The sequence below is a fragment of the Nesoenas mayeri genome (assembly GCF_963082525.1).
Source record: "Nesoenas mayeri genome assembly, chromosome: 12".
Classification (NCBI taxonomy): Eukaryota; Metazoa; Chordata; class Aves; order Columbiformes; family Columbidae; genus Nesoenas; species Nesoenas mayeri.
In genome coordinates this window covers 15,376,624-15,396,115 of record NC_137547.1, presented here as the reverse complement: position 1 = coordinate 15,396,115, position 19,492 = coordinate 15,376,624, and the positions used below count along the sequence as shown (strand labels likewise).

At 58.5% G+C, this 19,492-nt stretch overlaps 1 protein-coding gene across 5 annotated transcripts; it reads right to left on the bottom strand.

Moving 5' to 3' along the window:
* Positions 1–420: 420 nt before the first annotated feature.
* On the bottom strand, positions 421–15,935 carry NDRG4 (NDRG family member 4; the record flags this gene model as incomplete). 5 transcript variants are annotated; one of them, XM_080351856.1, is made up of 17 exons in its annotated part: positions 421–575; positions 1,230–1,268; positions 1,871–1,922; positions 2,107–2,142; positions 2,383–2,430; positions 3,143–3,194; positions 3,290–3,346; positions 3,822–3,925; positions 4,294–4,350; positions 4,446–4,532; positions 4,836–4,896; positions 5,103–5,165; positions 5,426–5,546; positions 6,763–6,921; positions 11,769–11,832; positions 12,335–12,426; positions 15,899–15,935. In XM_080351856.1, 17 exons carry the CDS (start codon positions 15,933–15,935, stop codon positions 421–423), a joined length of 1,284 nt encoding a protein of 427 aa, XP_080207982.1. The 5 variants fall into 5 exon arrangements, with proteins under 5 accessions (XP_080207982.1, XP_080207983.1, XP_080207984.1 ...); XM_080351857.1 differs by having other exon boundaries at positions 6,763–6,868; positions 11,788–11,832; XM_080351858.1 differs by lacking the exon at positions 1,230–1,268 and having other exon boundaries at positions 6,763–6,868; positions 11,788–11,832.
* Between the last annotated feature and the right edge of the window lie 3,557 nt (positions 15,936–19,492).

Here is a 19,492-nt window from a genome sequence, read left to right as displayed (position 1 = left end):
TCAGTTGACCTTGGGAGACCAACCTACCTCCTGTGTCCTCTTCACGTCCTGCTGTCCTGCCCACAGCCTGCTGTCCTGCCCCGTCCCATCATCCTGTTCCCATCTCACCACCCTGCCCCATCCCCCTGCCACCCACCCTCCCAAGCCAGGGCCAGGCTGATGCTGGGGAAGGTGAGGACCGATGCAGAACCATGAGTGACTGCTGGGCGAAGCCAGGAGCCAGAGTCAGGAGGCAGTGAAGCGAAGGCCTTCTCCTTCTCCGGTACCAGACAAGGGGATGAGGCCAATGGCAAAGAAGACAAATCAACCCCAAAGGAGCGAGGGCCCTGGTAGAGGACGTCCACAGGGCGGGTGGGTGCTGGCGGGATGTTGACGGATGGGAGATGGCTCTGGAGGAGACGTCAGCAGCAGGTGTGGACCTCAGCACGATACCTCCATGGTGTGGTTGATCTGCCCCATGGCCTCGGTGCTCTCCGAGTGGGTGCAGGCACGTGGGCGGGGGCCATCCACCGAGCTGGCGCTGGTGAGGGAGGCCGTGCGGGAGCGTGCCAGGCGGGTCATGCTGGCGGATGGCACTGCACGGGCACAGAGAGATGGCCAGGGTGCTCAGTTCCCTCCGAAAGCCAGCAGAATCTGAGCTGACATTGCCTCATGCAAGCAAAGCTGCTAGTTCTGCTCACTGACGTGAATGACCCCAGGGACAAGCTTGCAGCATGCGGTGCTGTGACAACATGAGCAGCTCCGGTCTGGCAAGGGACAGCGGGGCAGGGACGGGATGCCCTGGGACAGGCTGCAAACCAGGCATATCTCCCAGGTCTGCAACCACTGGGCCTGAGGCAGTGGGGACCCCCGGCTGCCACGTTCCAGGGAAGGCATGAGAAGGGATGGGAGGGCTCCTGGCTCCCCGGGGTGTGCAGGGAAGGTGACACCCTCCCCCAGCCAGGATGTGCAGTGGGCACAGCTGCTGGCCAGCTGGAGGAGGACACAGTGGACACACTGCTGAGACTGTGCCCGCATGAGTGGGGGACTTCTCTGAATACCATTTCTCAGCCCCCGGCCCTGGCTCAGGGTGCCATTTCAGGCAAAGCAGAGCGAGGCAGAGGGCACCTGGCTGGGAAGGGCCAGCCCTGCACCCAGGCTGCTCCCAAAGGTGCCTGGGCAGCTCGAGGGCACAGGCCAGGCGGGCACCATGCAGCAGCTGGCATAGGCCGAGCAGCACTGAGCGGTACCTGTGCCTCCACTCAGCCTCCGGTCCTTCAGGTGGGCGACTGGCAGGAGTGGAGCAGGAGAAGGGCAGGGAGGGCAGAGAGAGAGCGTCAGCCGTGCTGGCCGCTCCGCAGGGCCAGGAGTGCCCACCCAGCCCCATGTGTGCATGCACACGGACCTGCACGTGTGCACACAGAACTGCACACAGACCTGTACACAGACACTCATGTCTGTGCACACAGATGTGCAAACACACACACATGTGTACATGGACCTTCAGGCATGTGCACACACAGATATGCACATGGACCTGGACACACACGCACATGGACCTAAACACACACATATACACACAAACTTGTGCACATGGAGTCTGCACGCCTGTGTCCACACACACAGCCCCTACTTGTGCATGCCCACACACATAGGAGTGTGCACGCATGCACAGCGACCCTGTCCACCCACATACGTACACACAGAGCCTATACACCTCATGCCCCTACAAACACACAGGCAGACATCTTGTAAACCTGCACACATAATGCCACAGAGGCACGTGCAGCTCTCCATCAGGAGGTGGTGATACCAGACTCCTCTATCGCAGCAGGTTCAGCACGCACACACACAGGCACACGCCAGCCCCGTGCCCAGCCCTGGCACTCACTGTAGCCCATGCCTTGCAGGAAATATTTGAAGGCTTCGGTCAGCTTGCCAGGCTGCAGGGAGAGAGCAAGAGGAGTTGAGGCAGCACCAGCGCTGAGACCTCACTCAGCCCCCAGCTGCCTCTGGCACAAGACCCATATGCCCACCTCAGCCCATCCCCTGCTGGGCAGAGACAGCACCAGTGCATGTCTCAGGACCCAGTATACCCAGTTAACTGGGAAAATCATGAGAGCTCACCTGTGTGACCTGAGGCAGCCCACCAGAGTCAGCCATCTGCAGAGAGAAGGTTCTGCTTAGTCTTAGAGAGTGCCTTTGCAGCCCACCCTGTCCCCTAGTACTCGTTGGCAGATGCCACTGTTCGGATCCCCATGCTCTCCCCATCTGCCCCCAACTTTATAGCCAGAATGGACCTGGAAGGGGGAGATGGGGACACTCTGCAGCCCTGGGGCAGAGGGAAATGGGGTACTTCATGGGCAGCAGGGACTGCCTGCCTGCTCCCTGCCACCCACCTACCTTCAGGAATGTGGTGTTGGTGGGATCCAGCTTGGAGTTACACTCCACCTGTGGGTGAGAGGGATGATATTAGCACCCTGGGGTGCACTGAGCCTGGCAGAAATTGCCCATGGGTACCACCACTAGCTCATGGCACCCCAGCTGGCACATTCAACCCCAGTTAGGTGGAGACAGAGTACTAGGCAAGCCCTGAGCCTGCAGAACCACCATCCCTTTGCCATGGGACAAAGGGCACTTTCCTCCTGCCAGGCAGTGCCTGGGCAAGGGTGGGAGTTGGAAAAGGAGGAGAGTGGCTGCTGAGGAATCCTGTGTGTGACACACAAGTGTACAGGCACACAAGTGTGCTCATGTGCATATGCAAAGGTACATGTGCTGAAGAAGGGGGTGTGTGCACACAATTACACGTTACATACAATTGTGGCCACCTACACAGTACCTGTGGCTGATTGTGCAAGTGTGGACAACCATGTGGATATGTGTGAGCACATGCACATGCTGGCAGCTGTCTGGGGGCATGTGGCCAAGCAGGGAGCATGCACGTTGTGAGCATGTCTGGGCATATGAGGAAGGGGAGGCTTCCAGATGTGGCAACTGTGTACAGATGCACGTACAGTCATGCCCACACAAGCAGGTAGGTTTGCCCCTGAGCATGCTCCCACATATGGGAGCTCACATGTGTCTGAGCAGTCAGCGAACATGAGCATGCCCACGCATGGGCACCATCTGCATGCCCCCCCGCAGGCACTACTCCATTACTCACCACCCCTTCTTCAGCAGGCGCATTGTCTCCGACCACCAACATCACAGGGCAGCTGGAGGTGAGAGGAGGAAGGAGCACAGTCAGGGCTTGGTCTGGGTGGACTCCACTGCCCTGGCACCCCCAGTTCCATGCCAGTACGACTCTTACCGCAGCGTCTTGGCATTGGGCACAGTCCCAGGCCGGTTGATATCCAGGTCCCTGCGGCTGATGAAGGAGAAAGAGAACTAATGTGAGCCCATGGGCAGGTGCTGTCACCAATGCCATAGTGCAAAAGCTGCAGTACCACCAGCTCCAGGAAGCAGCACCCACCCGCTGTCCTGGCACCCTATGGATGGAGAACCCCATGGCCACTTCTGCCATGACCTGAGCAGAGCTCATGCCGTGGGATGAAGCACCCATTGGAGCAGCAAGGCTCCCAGCCCCCCAGGGAATGTGCCCCCATGGCCATGGGCTCTGGGACACACCAAGGCTCTGGCACAGGTACCACCACTCCTGCATCTCTGGCCAGCACTGGTAGCCAGCTTTGCATCACTGATGGCCTGTGCCAGAGGGTGGTGGCAGCACCCAACAGTAGTAAGGGTTGCCACAGTGGCCTCAGGGCACCCCACCAGTGCTGCAGCCCCTCACCCTGGTGCAGACAGGGGGTCAGTCCACTGGCAGGGCCACCCAGGGTGCTCACCTGTTGTACATGTTGAGGAAGAGCTGGAGGTTGAACTGGTTCACCACGCTGCCAATCTGCTGCCGGTAACTCTGTACAAGCTCCGTGTTGTTCACAAGTTCTTCCTATGCCAGCAGGGGACAGAGATCAGGGCAAGCACTGCTGGGTGCTGTGGAGACATCCTGCTCCCCCAGGCCTGCCCGTGCCATGTTGGCCAGTGGGGCAGAGCAGGAGGGTGCTGGGCAATGCAGCTGGGCATGGCAGTGCTGCAGGCAGCACACCCAGGTAGGACACAGGCACAAGTCACACATGTGTCAAGGCTAAGCCCCAATCAGGCAGGAGGGATACAGGCAGGGCTTGACTAACCCCATCCCTGGGCATGGCGCAGGACCAGTGACACCGCGACACCCAGCACCAGGGCTGGGCACAGCCCAGGTGACCCCGTTGGGATGCAGAATGGTAGCAGGGGGCCAGCAGGATGCACAACCCTTACCTGGCTGAAGAGGTGGGACAAGACAGTGTCTGGCAGCGTGCTGGTGAGGCCAGAGAGCTGTGGAGGGAGCACAGGGAGTTATGGCGCTGCCACAGCTGGCTCCTGCCCCAGGGAGCCACCAGCCCAAGAGGGAGGGTCAGGGCCCTGCCCACCTTGGAAGCTGCCCAGTCAATCCAGCCTTTGCCATTGGGGTCGATGTTCATGAGGACCAGTCCTTCAACCAGGTCAGGGAAGATGAGCTGCAGTGAGAAAGAGGGGCAATGCTCAGCAGGAAGGAGAGATGTGCCCAGAACAGCCCCCCACCAGCACCACTGCCCACTGCACAAGCATTGCATGGGGCTGACATGGCTGCAATGGGACACCTGTGGCAAGACTGCCCAGCCACCATGGCCACAGCACTGCCATTCCAGCCCCACCATCTCTCCAGGAGCCTCCACAGTGGGACAGCCTGCCTGGGGTGTCAGCTCCCGCTCTTCGCCATGCCCTGAGCTGACAGCAGGCACAGATGATGCAGGACCAGCCCATTCCAGCCCCAGGCTCACCGCAAACTTGGCCAGCACGTAGGCTCCTGCCCCAACGCCGATCCCAATCACATACTTGAACCTGAAAAGCGAAGGGATGTTTATGGGGGAACGGTGGGCTCCAGCATGGGTTCCCTGGGGCACCCCTCCACCCGCAGCATGGAGCACAAGAAGACATGCAGGGTGCCAGCTTATAGGGACAACTCCCCCAGCCCCAAACCCTTTCCTCCTGCCCATCTCCCTGCCCAGCACACTCAGCCAGCAGATGTGTAGGAGGGGCTGACTCACCCAAAATGCTGCACCACGCTGGGTAACATGGCAGCCAGCTGGTCCATGGATGGGTACTGGTACCTGCAGCACGCAGAGACACAGGATGGTGGTTATGGGAACCATGCAGAGCGGGAAGGCTGGGACAGGGCAGCTGGGCTGCTCAAAGTGGGGAAGGAAATGCCACCCACCCACAAACCACTCCATTGTCCACCCTGAGACAGTCAGTTGCCACAGTTCAGAGAGGCTCGCAGGCAGGGCATGAATGCCCAGGCAGCCACAACCCAGTGGGCATGGAGGTGACATCCCCATGGGAATAGCAAGCCCCCAAAGCTGGCACCTACCCCTGAGGGAACTGCGAGGCTCCTGCCTGCTGGCCCGGCGCATCCACGTGGCACACCACAAAGTGCTTTGTGATCTCCTGCATGTCTTCATAGTTGAAGAAAGTGTTGAAGCAAAGCTTGTCTGTCAAAGGGCAGGCAGGGATCAGAGACCAAATGCCCCAGCATTGGGGCCTGGGGGGCTGGAGGAGCATGTAGAGAGGCTACCTGCCCTTCCTCTGCCCTTCAACCAGGAGCTGACATGCCACCAAAGTCCTCCCATCCCCTTCCCTCCAGGTTCCTCATCCGCACAGCAGAGACCACAGCCACTGTTAGCAAGGGCTGCGTCCCTATTGGGAGGCATGGGAATGAACAGACACAGCCAGGGAGATGAGCAGTTTGGGGTGAGTTTTGTCTGCTTGGAAGGATGAGACTGGGGGATGCAAAGCCCAGAACAGCAGGACCACCCAGAGGGATTAGCAACCCGGCGTATTATCAGCCCATTCCAAAATCCTCAGAATGGGGTCAAGCAGACATGGGATTTGAGAAATGGCTGCACATCTCCCTGCTTGGAAATCATCAAAGAAACAGCCCCAGCACTGCTGTGGAAAGGCCACCACCGTCACAGGGGGACATAATCATTGCCGGGACTTGGTGGGGTCCTGCCCCATGGCGCAGGTGCTGGGACATCCCTTTCAAAATGTGGGGGCCAGGCAGATTGTAAGATCCATCACAACCAACACGATGCATCCCTGAGCACGTGAGCGCTGCTGTGATGGTGAGGCAGCTCACGTAGCAGGCCGGTGACTCAGCCTCAGCCACCAGTGGAGAGGGAGATGCCTCCCCCTGCTCACAGGACGCTGGGCATCCCGGCACAGCCAGGGCAGGGGTCCGAGGTGCAGGCCCAAGGCTGCAGGCTAACAGAGAGCACAGCATCCCCACACCCAGAGCCCTGGCGCGTGGTCCCTCCTTCCCTGATATTCCCTGTCTCCTGCAGCCTCCACTGTCCCCTGCCACCAGCCGGGTCCATGCTATGAATACCAAAGTGCTGGTGGCAGCAGCGAGGACCAACCTGGCATCCCCCATGTCCCATCCCTGCCTGGCATGGGCATGTGGACAGCCAGCTCTGGGGTGGCCAAGCACTCCTGGCTGTGCCTGGTTTGGGCTTTCGGTTCAGCTGAGCATCCAAACCCTCCTGATGCCTTCAGATGCCTGGGGAGACCCAACACAGCCTGGGGACCCTCCATGGGAGGAGGCAAAAGAGCTGAGCCAGAGGCTTTGGCCGATGTCCCAGTGCCCTGTGCAGCCCCAAGCTCACTCTGCCTGTCCCTGCACCCCATGACCCAGAGACCAGCACTCACGGTTGAGGCCCACATCGTGGTACGTCAGGATGGCCGGGCGATTCCCCTTGGGCGAGCCCCGGATGACCACGTGCAGCAGCCCGTAGGGAGTCTCAATATCATGTTCCTGGGGTAAGAGGAGAGATGGGGTGATGCCTGCCTGCCCCAAGACATCCTCTCCTGCCCTGCCATCCCACTCCTCACTGCTGCTTCCCATGGGAGCACAAGGGAAAGAGGAGCAGCCATCCTGGGAAAACCCCCAGATATGGGCATCCTGGAGGTGGCAGAAGGCATGTAAAATCACATACAAATGCTCCCAGCCTCCACCAACAGAAGGCAAGGGATAATAGGATTTAGGATTGGACAGGTGTGTGATGGGACGGGATCACGGGATGGGATGGGATGGGATGGGATGGGATGGGATGGGATGGGATGGTCCAAGGGGGCTTGGGAGAGGAAGATCATGGGACAGGAGAGCTGGACCACAGGATGGGACAGGAAACCTTTGAGGACCTGAGACTAAGACAGTTTTGGCAACAGGGTGCCACAGCATGGCCCGGCTGGCCTGAATTCACTGTGTCTGGGACAAACAAGCAGAGGTCAGACATCAGACACTACCCTGGGAAATGCTGCAGGCTCATCTCAAAATGACAGCTACAGAAACTTTAAAATTCCTTGATCTGAAACAACTGTGCCCCCATAGAGAGACCAGAACTGCCCTGTGCCTCAGTTTCCCTGGCTGACAGGGTTCCAGCCTCACCTTCACAGCCATCATCCTCAGCCAGCAAGGGAAACTGAGGCTGCAAGCCCAGATGCTGGCCACGTCATCCCCCTGGGGACAAGTGGCCAGCAGTCCTTTCCAGATGCTCATGCCTGCCAGCCAGCCCACTGGCAGTGACCTCGAAGCTGAGATCTGGTGGGTGCAGGAGCATCACATGCAGAACAGCACCAGGCAGGGGATGCTGGCAGGGTGCCCAACGGCACGGTCCTTGCTGCAGGTACTGGCAGCCCCATGGATGTGCTAGTGGGAGGGAACCAGGTACATGGATGCTCCCGTGGGTTACACACCAGCAAGGACTCTGAAGGACACAGGCCTCGGATGGGAGGAACCGCCTGAGGACGGGGTCTCCTCACTGCAGTGCCTCTCTCCTTACCAAGATCCACTGTCCCCAGGGGAACGCAGCACCCGAGGGCAGATCAAGGGCTCTGTGGACACAACGCTTGGCTCCCCAAGGGCACCCTGACCCCAGCCCTCATCTACAGCTGTCCCTCCACTCCCCAGAGCTGTATCAGGCAGCAGGCGAGGAGCAGGAACATCACCCCCAAAAAAACAGATGGGGAAACTGAGGCAGGGGAAGGGCCTGGCCCAAGGTCACAGAGCAAGAGGCTTCCATGTGGTGTGATCCTGGGCACAGGGCTGTCTCCTTGCAATCCTCATGCCCACAGTGCCCATCACAGCTCCAACAGCTCAGCCTGCAACACCAACCCAAAATTACATGCCCAAGGTGACAGCTCCTTCCTCAGCACTGCTACCTGTCCCCCACAACCCCCTGCCAGGTCAGGCACACCCCTGCCTGCCGTGCAGCCTCTGCAGCACTGCTGGGTACCATAGCCCTGCCCTTTGCCGCAGGGATGCTTGCTGGCGGGGAGAGGCTCAGGATGCAGGGGATGCAGGCAGCGAGCAGGGGGCACTGCCAACCCGTGACTCCAGTGAGGGGGGATGCAGGGGTTGCAGCACCCACAGGTGCCTGAGAGAGTCCAGCTCTGTCCATGTCACCTGCTCGCCGCTGCAGTGCTCCCACCTCATTTGTCCCCCTCCACACCAGCCCGCTGCCAATCAAAGGATTGCTTCAAAACAGCAGGAGACCCTCTCCCTCTGCAGCTCCAGGGGTGAGGAAGGGGCTGCACACCCTGCCCATCAGCAGTAAGCCCCAGCGCAGCCCATAGCCACTGCAGCTGCGCTCACTCACCCTCGGCCTCAGCACAGCATCTCCGCTGGGCTCAGCGAGGACACGCTCAAGGACAATGCGTCCCCGAAACCTGCAGCATGTCAGGGATGCGGCAGTGGGGCTGGTGGAAGGTAGGGCTCCTCAGCAGCAAGACCCCCCCACACCAACACCTGCCTGGCCCACACCAAGCCCTGCTGGGTGCAAAGGTCCAGCCTGGGGAAGCAGGGGATGTACTGGGGCAAAACCACCCAGAAAGGGAGGGCAGCGAGCATGGGAAACGTGGTACCTACCCCATCCCAGCACTCCGGCATGGTGAGGAACTGGGTGGACGAGGATGTGCGGGCAGGGCAGGCCAAGTACGGGGTCCCGGTGCCGGGCACAGTGGTGCAGCAGGCTGGGGTGAAGCAGAGCTCTGCGCTGGCTCAGCCCCTCGCCTTGATTTATAGCGGAGCCCCAGCCCTGCGCTAAGCCCTCCCTCTCCCTTCCCCCTCGACGCGACGCGCAGCCCCGGCAGGTTTGGCCTCCATTGCGGGCAAGCGCTGCGATGGAGCCAGCACTCAGCCATTGGCTGCCGCGGGAATTATTCATGCTCCAATTGGCCCCAAATACCCTTGTTTATGAAGAAAAAACGTCTGGCACCGTGTGGTACCTGCTCCATCTTCCCTCCTTCAGCAGACCAAGACAGGCAGGGGTGCCTGGACAGGGTTGCACTCACACCCCTTGCAACACACACAGCATCATCGCGGCAGAGCCCAGCAGTGCTCACCCACACCCGTCACGCACAAACGCAGCTCTGGCCCCACACAAACATGCAAAGTCATGCTGGAGGCTGCAGCTGCCCAGCCCGAGGCCCTGAAGCAACGCACACGCACCAGGAAGGGCACACACCCCTGTAAACAGACATGGATACACACGTATGCACGTGGCCGTGCACACACATGCACAGAAACATGTACCCCACGTGTCTGTGCATGTAAACTTTGAAAAATAAATATGACCCACGCTGAAGCACATGCACCCTACAAAATGCTTGTGCGTACCCCCACAGGGCTGGTCCCTGTGTGTCTGTGACAGTATGTGTTCCCATGCATGTATGTGCATGGTCACATGCATGTAAAGAGCATGCCTGCTGCATCCTTCTCCCATGTGCTTAGCGTGTATGCCATGGCCACCACTCATGCCCATGGACGCGCAATGACCTGCACACACACAGAACCTTGTGCACACATGCATGAAGTGGCACATGTGTGTACACACATGAACACTGCCTGGTCATTCCACCTGCTGCTGGCTGCTGGCACACAGGAGACGTGCAGGATTTAGCCCCAACCTGGACATCACTGGTGGCAGGTGAATAAGGCAGGAGGAAAGACAACCCAGCAGCGCCAAGGGTTTGGATCCTGTCCCTGTGCTGACACATGCTGTGTGTACACATGTGTATTCCACATGCACATGCATGCAGGCAGGTGGTTTCTGCCCTGATTCCAACAAGGCTTTGCAAGAGGACCAGTCTGTCTGCCTGCAGCTTGCACCCACAGATGGCCTCATGCAGCCATGGCCCCAGAATCCCCTGGCAGGCTCCGGGTGTCATTCCCCTGCACATTGCCTGCCCCTGCCCAGCCCAGCACCATTGCCCAGCTCACCACAACCATCACTCTCCAGCCGAAACTGGGCAATCATGGATGGAGAAAGAGCTCCGCAGACAAGCCAGTGCTGGACCAGGGCAGCACCCAGCAGGGACCCTCCAGCCTCCCTGCCCACCACAGGGATGCTCTGTGCCAGCTGGAGGCTGCCATCACCTCTGCATCATCCCCACCCCAGCAGCTCCCCATGGCTTGCTTCTACCATGCCCTGGCATGCACATGGGCAGAGGGTGGTCCAGCTGCCATTGCCAGCACATACACAAGCCTCCCCACATAGCAAAGCCCCGTGTCCTCAGCTTCACCCAGAGGGCTTGTTCCTGTGGAGTCTCTGATGTCTAATAACAGGGCTGAGGCACTTTTACCTGGGGAGAGCCCTTTCCCTGACCTGGCCAAATGATCACCCAGAGCTAGTAGCCAGTGCCCAGCATGCTGACAAAAGTCCTTGCTCCCTGCCCAGCTGCACCCTGCCACCCATACAGGTGATGAAGACTAAGCAGGCCAGGCCCAAAAGCCTGAGCACCACTTTGGGTCTGCGAAAACAAGGACCTGGTCTCCCCTGCCCCTCTTCCAGAATGATCAAAATCCAGATTTATTTTTATCCTTGCAGGTGCTGCTGTTTCAGTGCCAGACCTGGCAGGGCTCAGCCAGCATCACCCAAGCCCAGCCCCTCAGCAGTCCCAGACGCTGACAAAGCATCAACATACAACCTGACATCAGTCACTGGTGTCCCCTGGGAGGAGGATGCTTTGGGAGAGAGACCAGCAATGAGCTGGGATCCAGCAGCCCCACTACCCTCCCTCCCCATCTACCAGCACCCTGGTCTTTGCCAGAGAAGCCTGGTGCAGGATGAGCTCGAGTAGAGTGCGAGAGCGATGAAGACCAACATGGGAGCCAGGCGCAAGCTGAGCTCCCCTGAGCCACATCACTGTGCTCCTCCAGAGAGACAGAACATAGGTACAAAGCTGGCAGGTGCCAGCCAGGGGAGCAGAGGGGCCCTGCTCTCTGAGAGAGGTGGGTGGTACAGGGAGCAATGCCCCAGCCCTCCAAAAAAGAAAGAATCTTTCAACCATCCTTATGTAAGTAGGGAGCTGGCATTGCCTGGGAAACCATTGCCATGGCAATGGTAGAGGGTCTGGAAAAGCAGCTCGGCCCTCCTGGGAAGAAATCGCCTGTTTTAAAGAGGTTTTGTCCTCAGCCTGTTGCCAAGTGCCCACCAGCCGCATCCGAGCCCCAGCACAGAGCATGCCTGGCAGCATCCCCCCATCCTCTCCGGCTGGGGACCACAATGGACATGCAGCCCCATGCATAGACACCAACCAGACACTGTGTCCCCATCAAAGAGGGGGACAGAAACAACCCTGGGTCCACTGAGCACCCTGCAGCCTTCCCCAGGTTCACGCTGCTGTCCCATGCAGAACCCAGGGGTGGGGAGCACCCTCCATGGCTGGTCCTACCTTCCAGTCTGTGTCCACAGCGGAGAGGAAGACATCAGAGTTCTCCTGGGGAGCGAAGGAGCTGTTAGGGACATTCTCCCACCACTGATCACTCCCACCAACCCTCCTCTCACCCAGCTCATGAAGCCCCCTGACATCACAAGCACCCACTCCCCAGGGCAGTGCTGGCTGCAGGGGAACATGATGCCCACATGTGTGCACATACATGCACATCTACAGTACCCACAGACCTGTGCATGCACTGCCTTTAGGTGTGGACAGACACACAGGTGTGCATTGGTATGTATGTGCAACATCTGCACACACACACACATCATCACGCCAAACCAGAACCCACGGTCACCCATGTATGTGCATCAATACCAGAACACATCTGCACATATGCATGCACTGAATACCACACACATGCACACGTGTGCACCCATTACCGCCACATCTGCACACATGTGCACCCAATAGCTACACACACACCCCAGGCTCCTACTTAAGCACCCCATCCTGGCAGCCCACGTGCAGGAGCAAGAGCCAGTGCAGTCACCAGACTCACCAGCTCGGCATCCTGGCCCCGCAACAGCGGCTTCTCCTCGGTGAAGCGCAGCTCATGCAGCCCCGCCATGGTCATCTCCTGCAGCAGCAACCCTGCCCAGGGCGAGGGAGATGTCAGCACCCATGAGGATCTGCCTCAGTCCTCTTTGCCCCACCCCAGCTTACAGCATCCATCAGAGGGTGAAAATCCAATGTTTCGGCTGGTTTTAGGCTGCAGACAGATATGAGTGTGACAGAGGGAGATCTCCCCGTACAGCCAGAATGGGGTGATGTTTCTCCACCATGCTGAGAGGCAGAGGGTTGCTCCAAGCAGCAGTGGAGCAGAAAGACAGCCTGAAGTTTGTATTGCAGTGATGGGACAAAAACAAATGTGAAGCCTTTACTTCCAAACTCTTCTCCTTGCCTGCACAGCATCTGCTGGCCAGGCAGCAGTTTGTCCCCAGGGCTTGCAGGGACAGACTTCACCATGGAGCCATCACTCAGCAGAGATATGAGATTGGATACTGCTGACTGGATACACTAGGACTTTGTACTCCTAAATGCCAGTATCTCCAAAAACACCTCCAGGCAAAAGCCCAGCTTAGAAAGCAGAGGGGAGCAAGGAGATGACTGGAACCCCAGCAGCTGGCTGCACACAGAAGGTAACAGACATGGGGAACACGGAGGACAATGCAGGCTCCCCTGTGAACAGATGAGGTCAGTAACTAACTGGCAAGTCCCAGTGCAAGGGGATTATCTGTGCTCAGGCAGGATCCAGACCTCAGGCATTTTCCTTTGCAGCCTCAATTTCCATCCTTTCCCCAAGCCTTCAGATGAGTTGTTGTTGCTCTGGATGGGCCAGCATGGCTCCCACACCCACTGCACTAGCTGCCACCCTCTGCAATCTCCCTGGGGACACCGGGGGTGATATGGGGCCAAGCTAGCACCACAGCAGACACAGACTCTGCTCCATCCACAGCCTCAGCCAAGGCTGCTTCATGCTTTGTCCACCTTCAAACCTAGATCAGCCCAGGCTGGCAATGTGGAAAGGCCAAACAATGCCACAAGGATTGCAAAACCACCGGGAATACAGGAGCTGGTCATAAACTCCCCTCCAAAGCCAGTTCTTGCTAATCTGACGGGGTTTTCCATTCAGAAACCAAGCAGGCTGTGCCACCTGGCTGCTTTCCGCAGACACGGCACTTTGCTTTGCTCCTTGGGAGCCATCCAACAAACCAGAACTCTTTGGAGGGAGAAACACCACCACCAAGCCCGCAGGAGTCCCAGGGTGCCCACCAGCAGGGATGTCCGCATTACCCCTTACATGGAGGGTCCCACCAGGCCAGGGGCCAAGCAAAATCCCAGCAGGGAGAGGTGCCAACAGCTCCATGGAGAGGCATGCATCTGGGGCATGCTTTTCCAGGCTGGGCTGCTGCTGAGAAAATGGCTTTGCACAAGGGGACAGCCCTCGTCTGCAGGCCACCAGCACAGCTGAGACAATGAAGCCTGCAGAGCCACCGACCAAGCAACCCCACGATCTCCTGGAGCACAATCCCAGGGTTAAAAAATGGGAGGAAAATCAGCCTCACCGGTAGCTGGGTCTGGAAGAGAGCAGGAGCGTAGCGTCCCACGCTGACCACACCAACCCACCGAGTGGCTGCAGCCCCAGGGCGGCTGGGAACAGCACTTAGCGTATGGTGAATGCCTTTATTAATTAAAGCCTCCAGCTAATATGGGAGGGTGGGTGGCTGAGCAATGAGGAAGGGCCCCATGACCTTGCTCGCGTTGCAGGGGGGAAAGCTGGCTCATGAGGGACATGGCAGAGCCCTGTGGCAACCAGCATCCTCAGCGTGGGATGGACGGTCAACTAAAGCAGTGCTGAGCACAGGAACAGGGGAGGGATCGGTAAGTCGGGGGGTCCCATGGATGCAACAGCCAGTGAGCAGGATCACAGTCATGCTTCCTGGGGATGCTCTGCTTTCCATGCCACCCCACAGGTTCCCTCATCCCTGCTCCTACCAGCGCAGCAGTGGGGCTGTGGGCAGTGTCACCCAGCCTAGCTGGGCCATCACGACTGCAGAGGGCTGGTGTGGAAGCCACAACGGGCAATGAGCCCTTTTCTCTCCAGCTTTCCCCAATGCTCCCCAACAGCACCCACTCCCAGGGTGCTGCCCTCCTCTGCTCCCACTCTGCCTTCCCAGTGTGGTGTCACCATTTCCTGGGCACAGCTGGGACAAGCCTCCTCCCTAATCCCAAATCAGTCCCAAACCTAGCATGACATCAGTGTGCTGTTTGGGACTAGTGCTCTGCCCCACCGGGGCCCTGGCACTGCATTTATAGATGGGGATGGAAGCAGCCACGTTGGCTTACCTTCCCAAGGCAACCACAGCCCAGTGTTGGCTTATTGGAGGAGAACCAACTCGTGGCAAGGAAATAAACTATTATTGTTGTTATTATTATCATCACCATGATGAGGCTATGGGAAAGGTTTAACACTGGGCAGTGTCTGGTCAGAAGGCAGAGCTCCCTCAGATGATGCACCAGCCTCACAGGAGTCTCTGACTGACCACCTGTGTCCCTGCACTGGTGTGGACGTGGCACCCACGAGATGTCAGCACAGATTCTCTGGACTATCTGAGCAGTGCACAACAGACAAGGAGGCAAATCCGGAGGAATGAGGGCTGACCCCTGCCAGGCAGCGAAACCAAAGCAACCTCCAGCGAGGAAGGGAGAGGGAGGAAGGGAATATGCAGCCCAGTCCAGACATGGAATTGTGCCCACAGCATTGGCCCCTGAGCAGGAGCGCTGAAGAGCCGTGACAGGATGGAGGAAAATACTGGTGCGACACAGCCTGGGCCACCTCCTGCCCCACCAGTGCAGGATAAACACCCACAGCTTGCTCTGCCTCCATGGGGAGGCACAGGTCTACACCCCAGCAGCCCCCACAAAGCAGCCTAACAGTGTGGTCCAACTGGAGAGTTCAGGAGCAGGCAGGCCACAGCATAAGACACACCAGAGTGGGTGGTCTGGTGTCACCCATGCAAGGGAGCACCCCAGTCTTGTGGGGCGGTGGTGGCAGCAAGGGGCTCTGCGGGGCTGCAGGCTGTCTCACAGTGGCTGTTGCTAAGAGCAACCTCCTCCCCAGCCCCATCCTCGGGGCACCCAGGCAGCGAGAAGACTCCCGGGGAGGCTGGTGGAGGAGCGGGTGCAGCAGGGACGCTCAAGCAGTCCCACAGGCACCCCTACCTCGGGCTGTCTGCTTGGTGGACCCCCATGCCAGGAGGCTGCCAACTCAGTCTCCCCCTCCCAGCAGCACCAGGCTGCAGCCTTAGCACCTCCACAGGCATCACCTCCCGTACGCCAAAAAGCATCATTCCCTCCAGCAGCTCCATACCTGATGGAGAAGAGGCAAGCGGCGGGAGCGGGGGGACCGGCAGCCCCATCTCCTGGGCAGGGGCTGAAGGCTCTTCGCCCCCCCTACAGACCCCTATACCATCACCCGGCTCCTCCCAGCCTCGCCCTCTGCCCCCCCGCCGCCCCAGCACTCCCGGGGCGGCGGAGCGGGGGCGGCTGGGCCGGGCCGTACCTGTCAGCAGCTCGATCTTGTGCCGGAGAACCTTCATCCCGGGGCGGCGGGTCCCAGCGCCGCCGGCGGGCGGGGCGGGGCGGAGGGAGGGGGCGGCGGCGGCGGCCCCTGTGCGGCGAGCGGAGCCGGTGCCGACGCTGATGCCGGTGCTGGAGCCGGTGCCGGTGCGAGGCGCGCAGGGCGGCGCAGGGGCGAGGCTGGGCACGGCCCCCGCGGGCCGGTTCCTCCCCTCGCCGGGGCCGGAGGGGAGGGGACGGGGCCGGGAGCGGGGCCGGCGCCGGGGAGCGCCCGGAGGACAATGGGACCGGCTCGGGGTCTGGGGCCGGTGGGGATTAAATGGGAGATGGAGCGATGGGGAGAGGGTTGGGGGCTTACACGGGAGACGTAACGACGGGGGGCGATAGGTGAAGTGGGATAGCAAGGACAGAGGGTCCCAGCCTGTGCCTAGAGCAAGGGCTGATTTCCACTTGCCTCCGAGCTGGGCAAGCCCATCCTGCCACTGGTCCTTCCTCTGTACTTCTTTGGTATCACTGTAATTATTTTTTTCCACAGTTAGGGATATAACAGCCTCCACTGCTAAGTTGCCTGAGGCAACTGCACAGGACACACCATTCAAAATGCAGAACTGGCCCTTACAGAAACATCCTCATGGGGAAACTGCTGAGGACTCCCATCACCTCCCGTGCATGGGCTTGGTTCTGCACAGAAGCCAACCGCATGTGATGTTCACCTGGGAGGACTCAGGCTGCTCCCCAGGGAGAGGGCTGTGGTCTGGTCTGGTGTCCAGGCTATCACTCAACTCCTCTTCCCTGCTGGGCATTTCTGCCAGGAGAGCCCAGGCAAAATACTTCATATCTCCATTGCAAGGACAACATGCATGAGTCAGGGACTGATGCCGCCTCATCCTGCGTTTCAGTGCTGTTTACTCGTCAGCATAGGAAAGTCAAGGTTTCTTGTAGGACGTGTGAGGCTCAGGTTCTCCTACACCAAGAGGAGTCCATGCCAGATGCTACAAGAGGATTGGGATTTGAGTACTGGAATCTTGGCTAAAACCTCTGCCCTAGAGGTCCCCTGGACCAGCTGGTTGCAGGCTTAGGTTGGTCCTAGAGAGATTTCTTCGTGGTCCCTGTAACCACCAGCTATGGGCCTCGGGAGCAGTGCTGGCATCTCAAGGAGGTTGAACCAAGGTCTTATTAGCACCACTGTCATCCAGAGATACAAGTTTGCCCCCAACCCTGAATTCTTAGGGTGGCAGTAGGTGCCCAGAGGCTGCTCCCAGCACCTGGGTTGAATCTGGTGTCCCAGGCCTCAGCCTCATCATCCCTTGGCCAGCCACGGTGACCGACATAACCCTGTGTTTCACAGCACCTTTCACTGCTGGGCCATGGAGTATTTTGAGAGTAGCCACAAATGCCTGCCGAGGGGCTGGAGGAATGTCTGCTGACACAGACATTCAGCTCTATCCCTGGTACATCTCTTTTAACAGCTTGTCTCAGGCTTTTTGGATGGCAACCAGCTTTCAGCTGATTTCAGCCTCTCCCGCTGAGTCACCAGGAGGTCTGCATCCAGGCTGTGTTCACCATGTCACCACGAAGGGAGAAAACACCTGGGATGTCAGAGAGCACAGAGATCTTTTAATGCCTCAACTAGAAGCCAGCCCAGCACATAGCACTTCAATGGGGTCAGATCTTCCCTTCCTTCTGGGCTACCTTTCACCCTCTTCTGCAAGTCCAGCAGCCAAGGGGCTTCCTTTGAGCTGGTCAGAGATGAGGTAGAGTTGGATTCAGATCTTCCTGACACTGTGCAAATTTAAACATTTTCCTCCACCAACTGCCAGGGATTTCTATGGGAATAAATTATTTTTCACACTCACGATTTATCTTCTCCTTATGAAGTCCAACTTTATCAAATAACAGCTTTTAGATGGCTGCCTTGCCAAAGACGCAGGGCCATGTGGCTGAAATAACTGCACAATTAATTAGGCCTGGGAAGAGCACAAGCTCTCCATGGTCTAAGCTGCAGAGACTGGGGTGTCCCCCAATGTAGGGGTTCAGAAATCACCTGCACATGGAGCCATCCACATCCTGAATTGCATGATTAAAGGGAAGTGAGAGAGTTTTACAGCATGGATTTTTCCACATTATTTTTCACTGCTCTTTTAATACAAGTCAATGTGGTATTTTCCACATGGCTTTCCCTGTGCTTTTAGCTCAGCCATGCAACACTAAGCCAGTTGAACCAAGATCTGGCTCCAGAGATGGCACCAGGGAGGTCAGAGCCCTGGACAGGGACTCCCTAGGACCTTGCTAGGGGTTTGGAGATGCCACTCACGGATTTGTGTCATCTCCTGACATTTAGTCACATACCCTTGATGATCATTTCCAGGTGGTACTATGGCACCAGCACTTCCCAAGGACCCAAGGAGCCCTCTGCCCAGAGATATGAGTGATGATGTTGAAGCTGGGCTGCAACTGAGGGATGTTCTGTCTCTCGTGCCAAAGACAGGGGACCATGTTGGGATGTGTCAAGCACAGGGCATGTTCCCTGGTGCCCAGGGCCTGCCCTGAAAGGGGTATCCACCAAATGCTGCCACAGACAAACCCCATCTGAGCTTTACTTTGGTCTCCCAGGGCCGGGGCTAGATTCCCACCCTCTTTGTGTTGCCATGTTTATCGGAGTAGTTGGGTGGTGATGAATACAGGCTCAGGGTGCCCATCAGGCAAACATCTTGAACCTCGGTCCACCAGAGTATGTGGTTCTGAGGGGACAAACCAAGCTCTAAACACACCCTTCAGTGAGCCATTCCACCATGGGCTGGGGTCTGCACCTGTGCTGGCTGCCATCAGCCTCCCCAGCAGCACAGGGACTCCTGGCCGGGCTACTGCAAAGCCCAAGCAGCCTGGGAACCACCTCATCTGTGCCACAGGGTGCTGGGCATCCTCCCCAGTGGGACAGGAGCCAGAAGTGAGAGGAAGAAGTTGGGTGCTGTGGGATGAGTCAGGTCACAAGGGGACTAGGAAAGGCTGCCAGAAGCACAGTGACACTCACCAGACCCAAACCGGTGCCCTGCCACTGTGGGCTGCAGTGTGCCATCCCAGGGCCACTCACCCCCTCGCCCCCAGCCAGCCTCCATCCTCCCCCATGGTGAGAGGAGGGGGCAGAGCCAGACAGCAGGAGATGCTATTTTAAGCCTGCTGGCTGGAAGCTGGACCTCTCCACCCCAGCCATCTGGTGTGTTTCCCAAGGATGCACCCCAGCCAGCATCATTTTGCAGCCCACTCCTTCCCCTGGTGCACCAGTTTACTCCTTCACCAGCAGTGCAAGGTAATTTTCCACAGCACTGCCAATGTCAGTAGCAGTGTAAGGAGCACAGAAGGGGCTGTCGTCACCAATGCATAAGTGACAGCTCCTTTCTGTCCCCCAGCTGGAGCCACTCTGAGTCACAACTCCATAGCGCAGGCACGGGGACAGACCTGGCTTACTCCACGTAGTGACAGGCTGCAGAACCTTCCTGAAGCCCAGGGTCATGTGCAGGGGTGGGGATGGAGTTTTACACTGTCTACCTGTACCGAGCATCACTGCAAGCCAGAAACA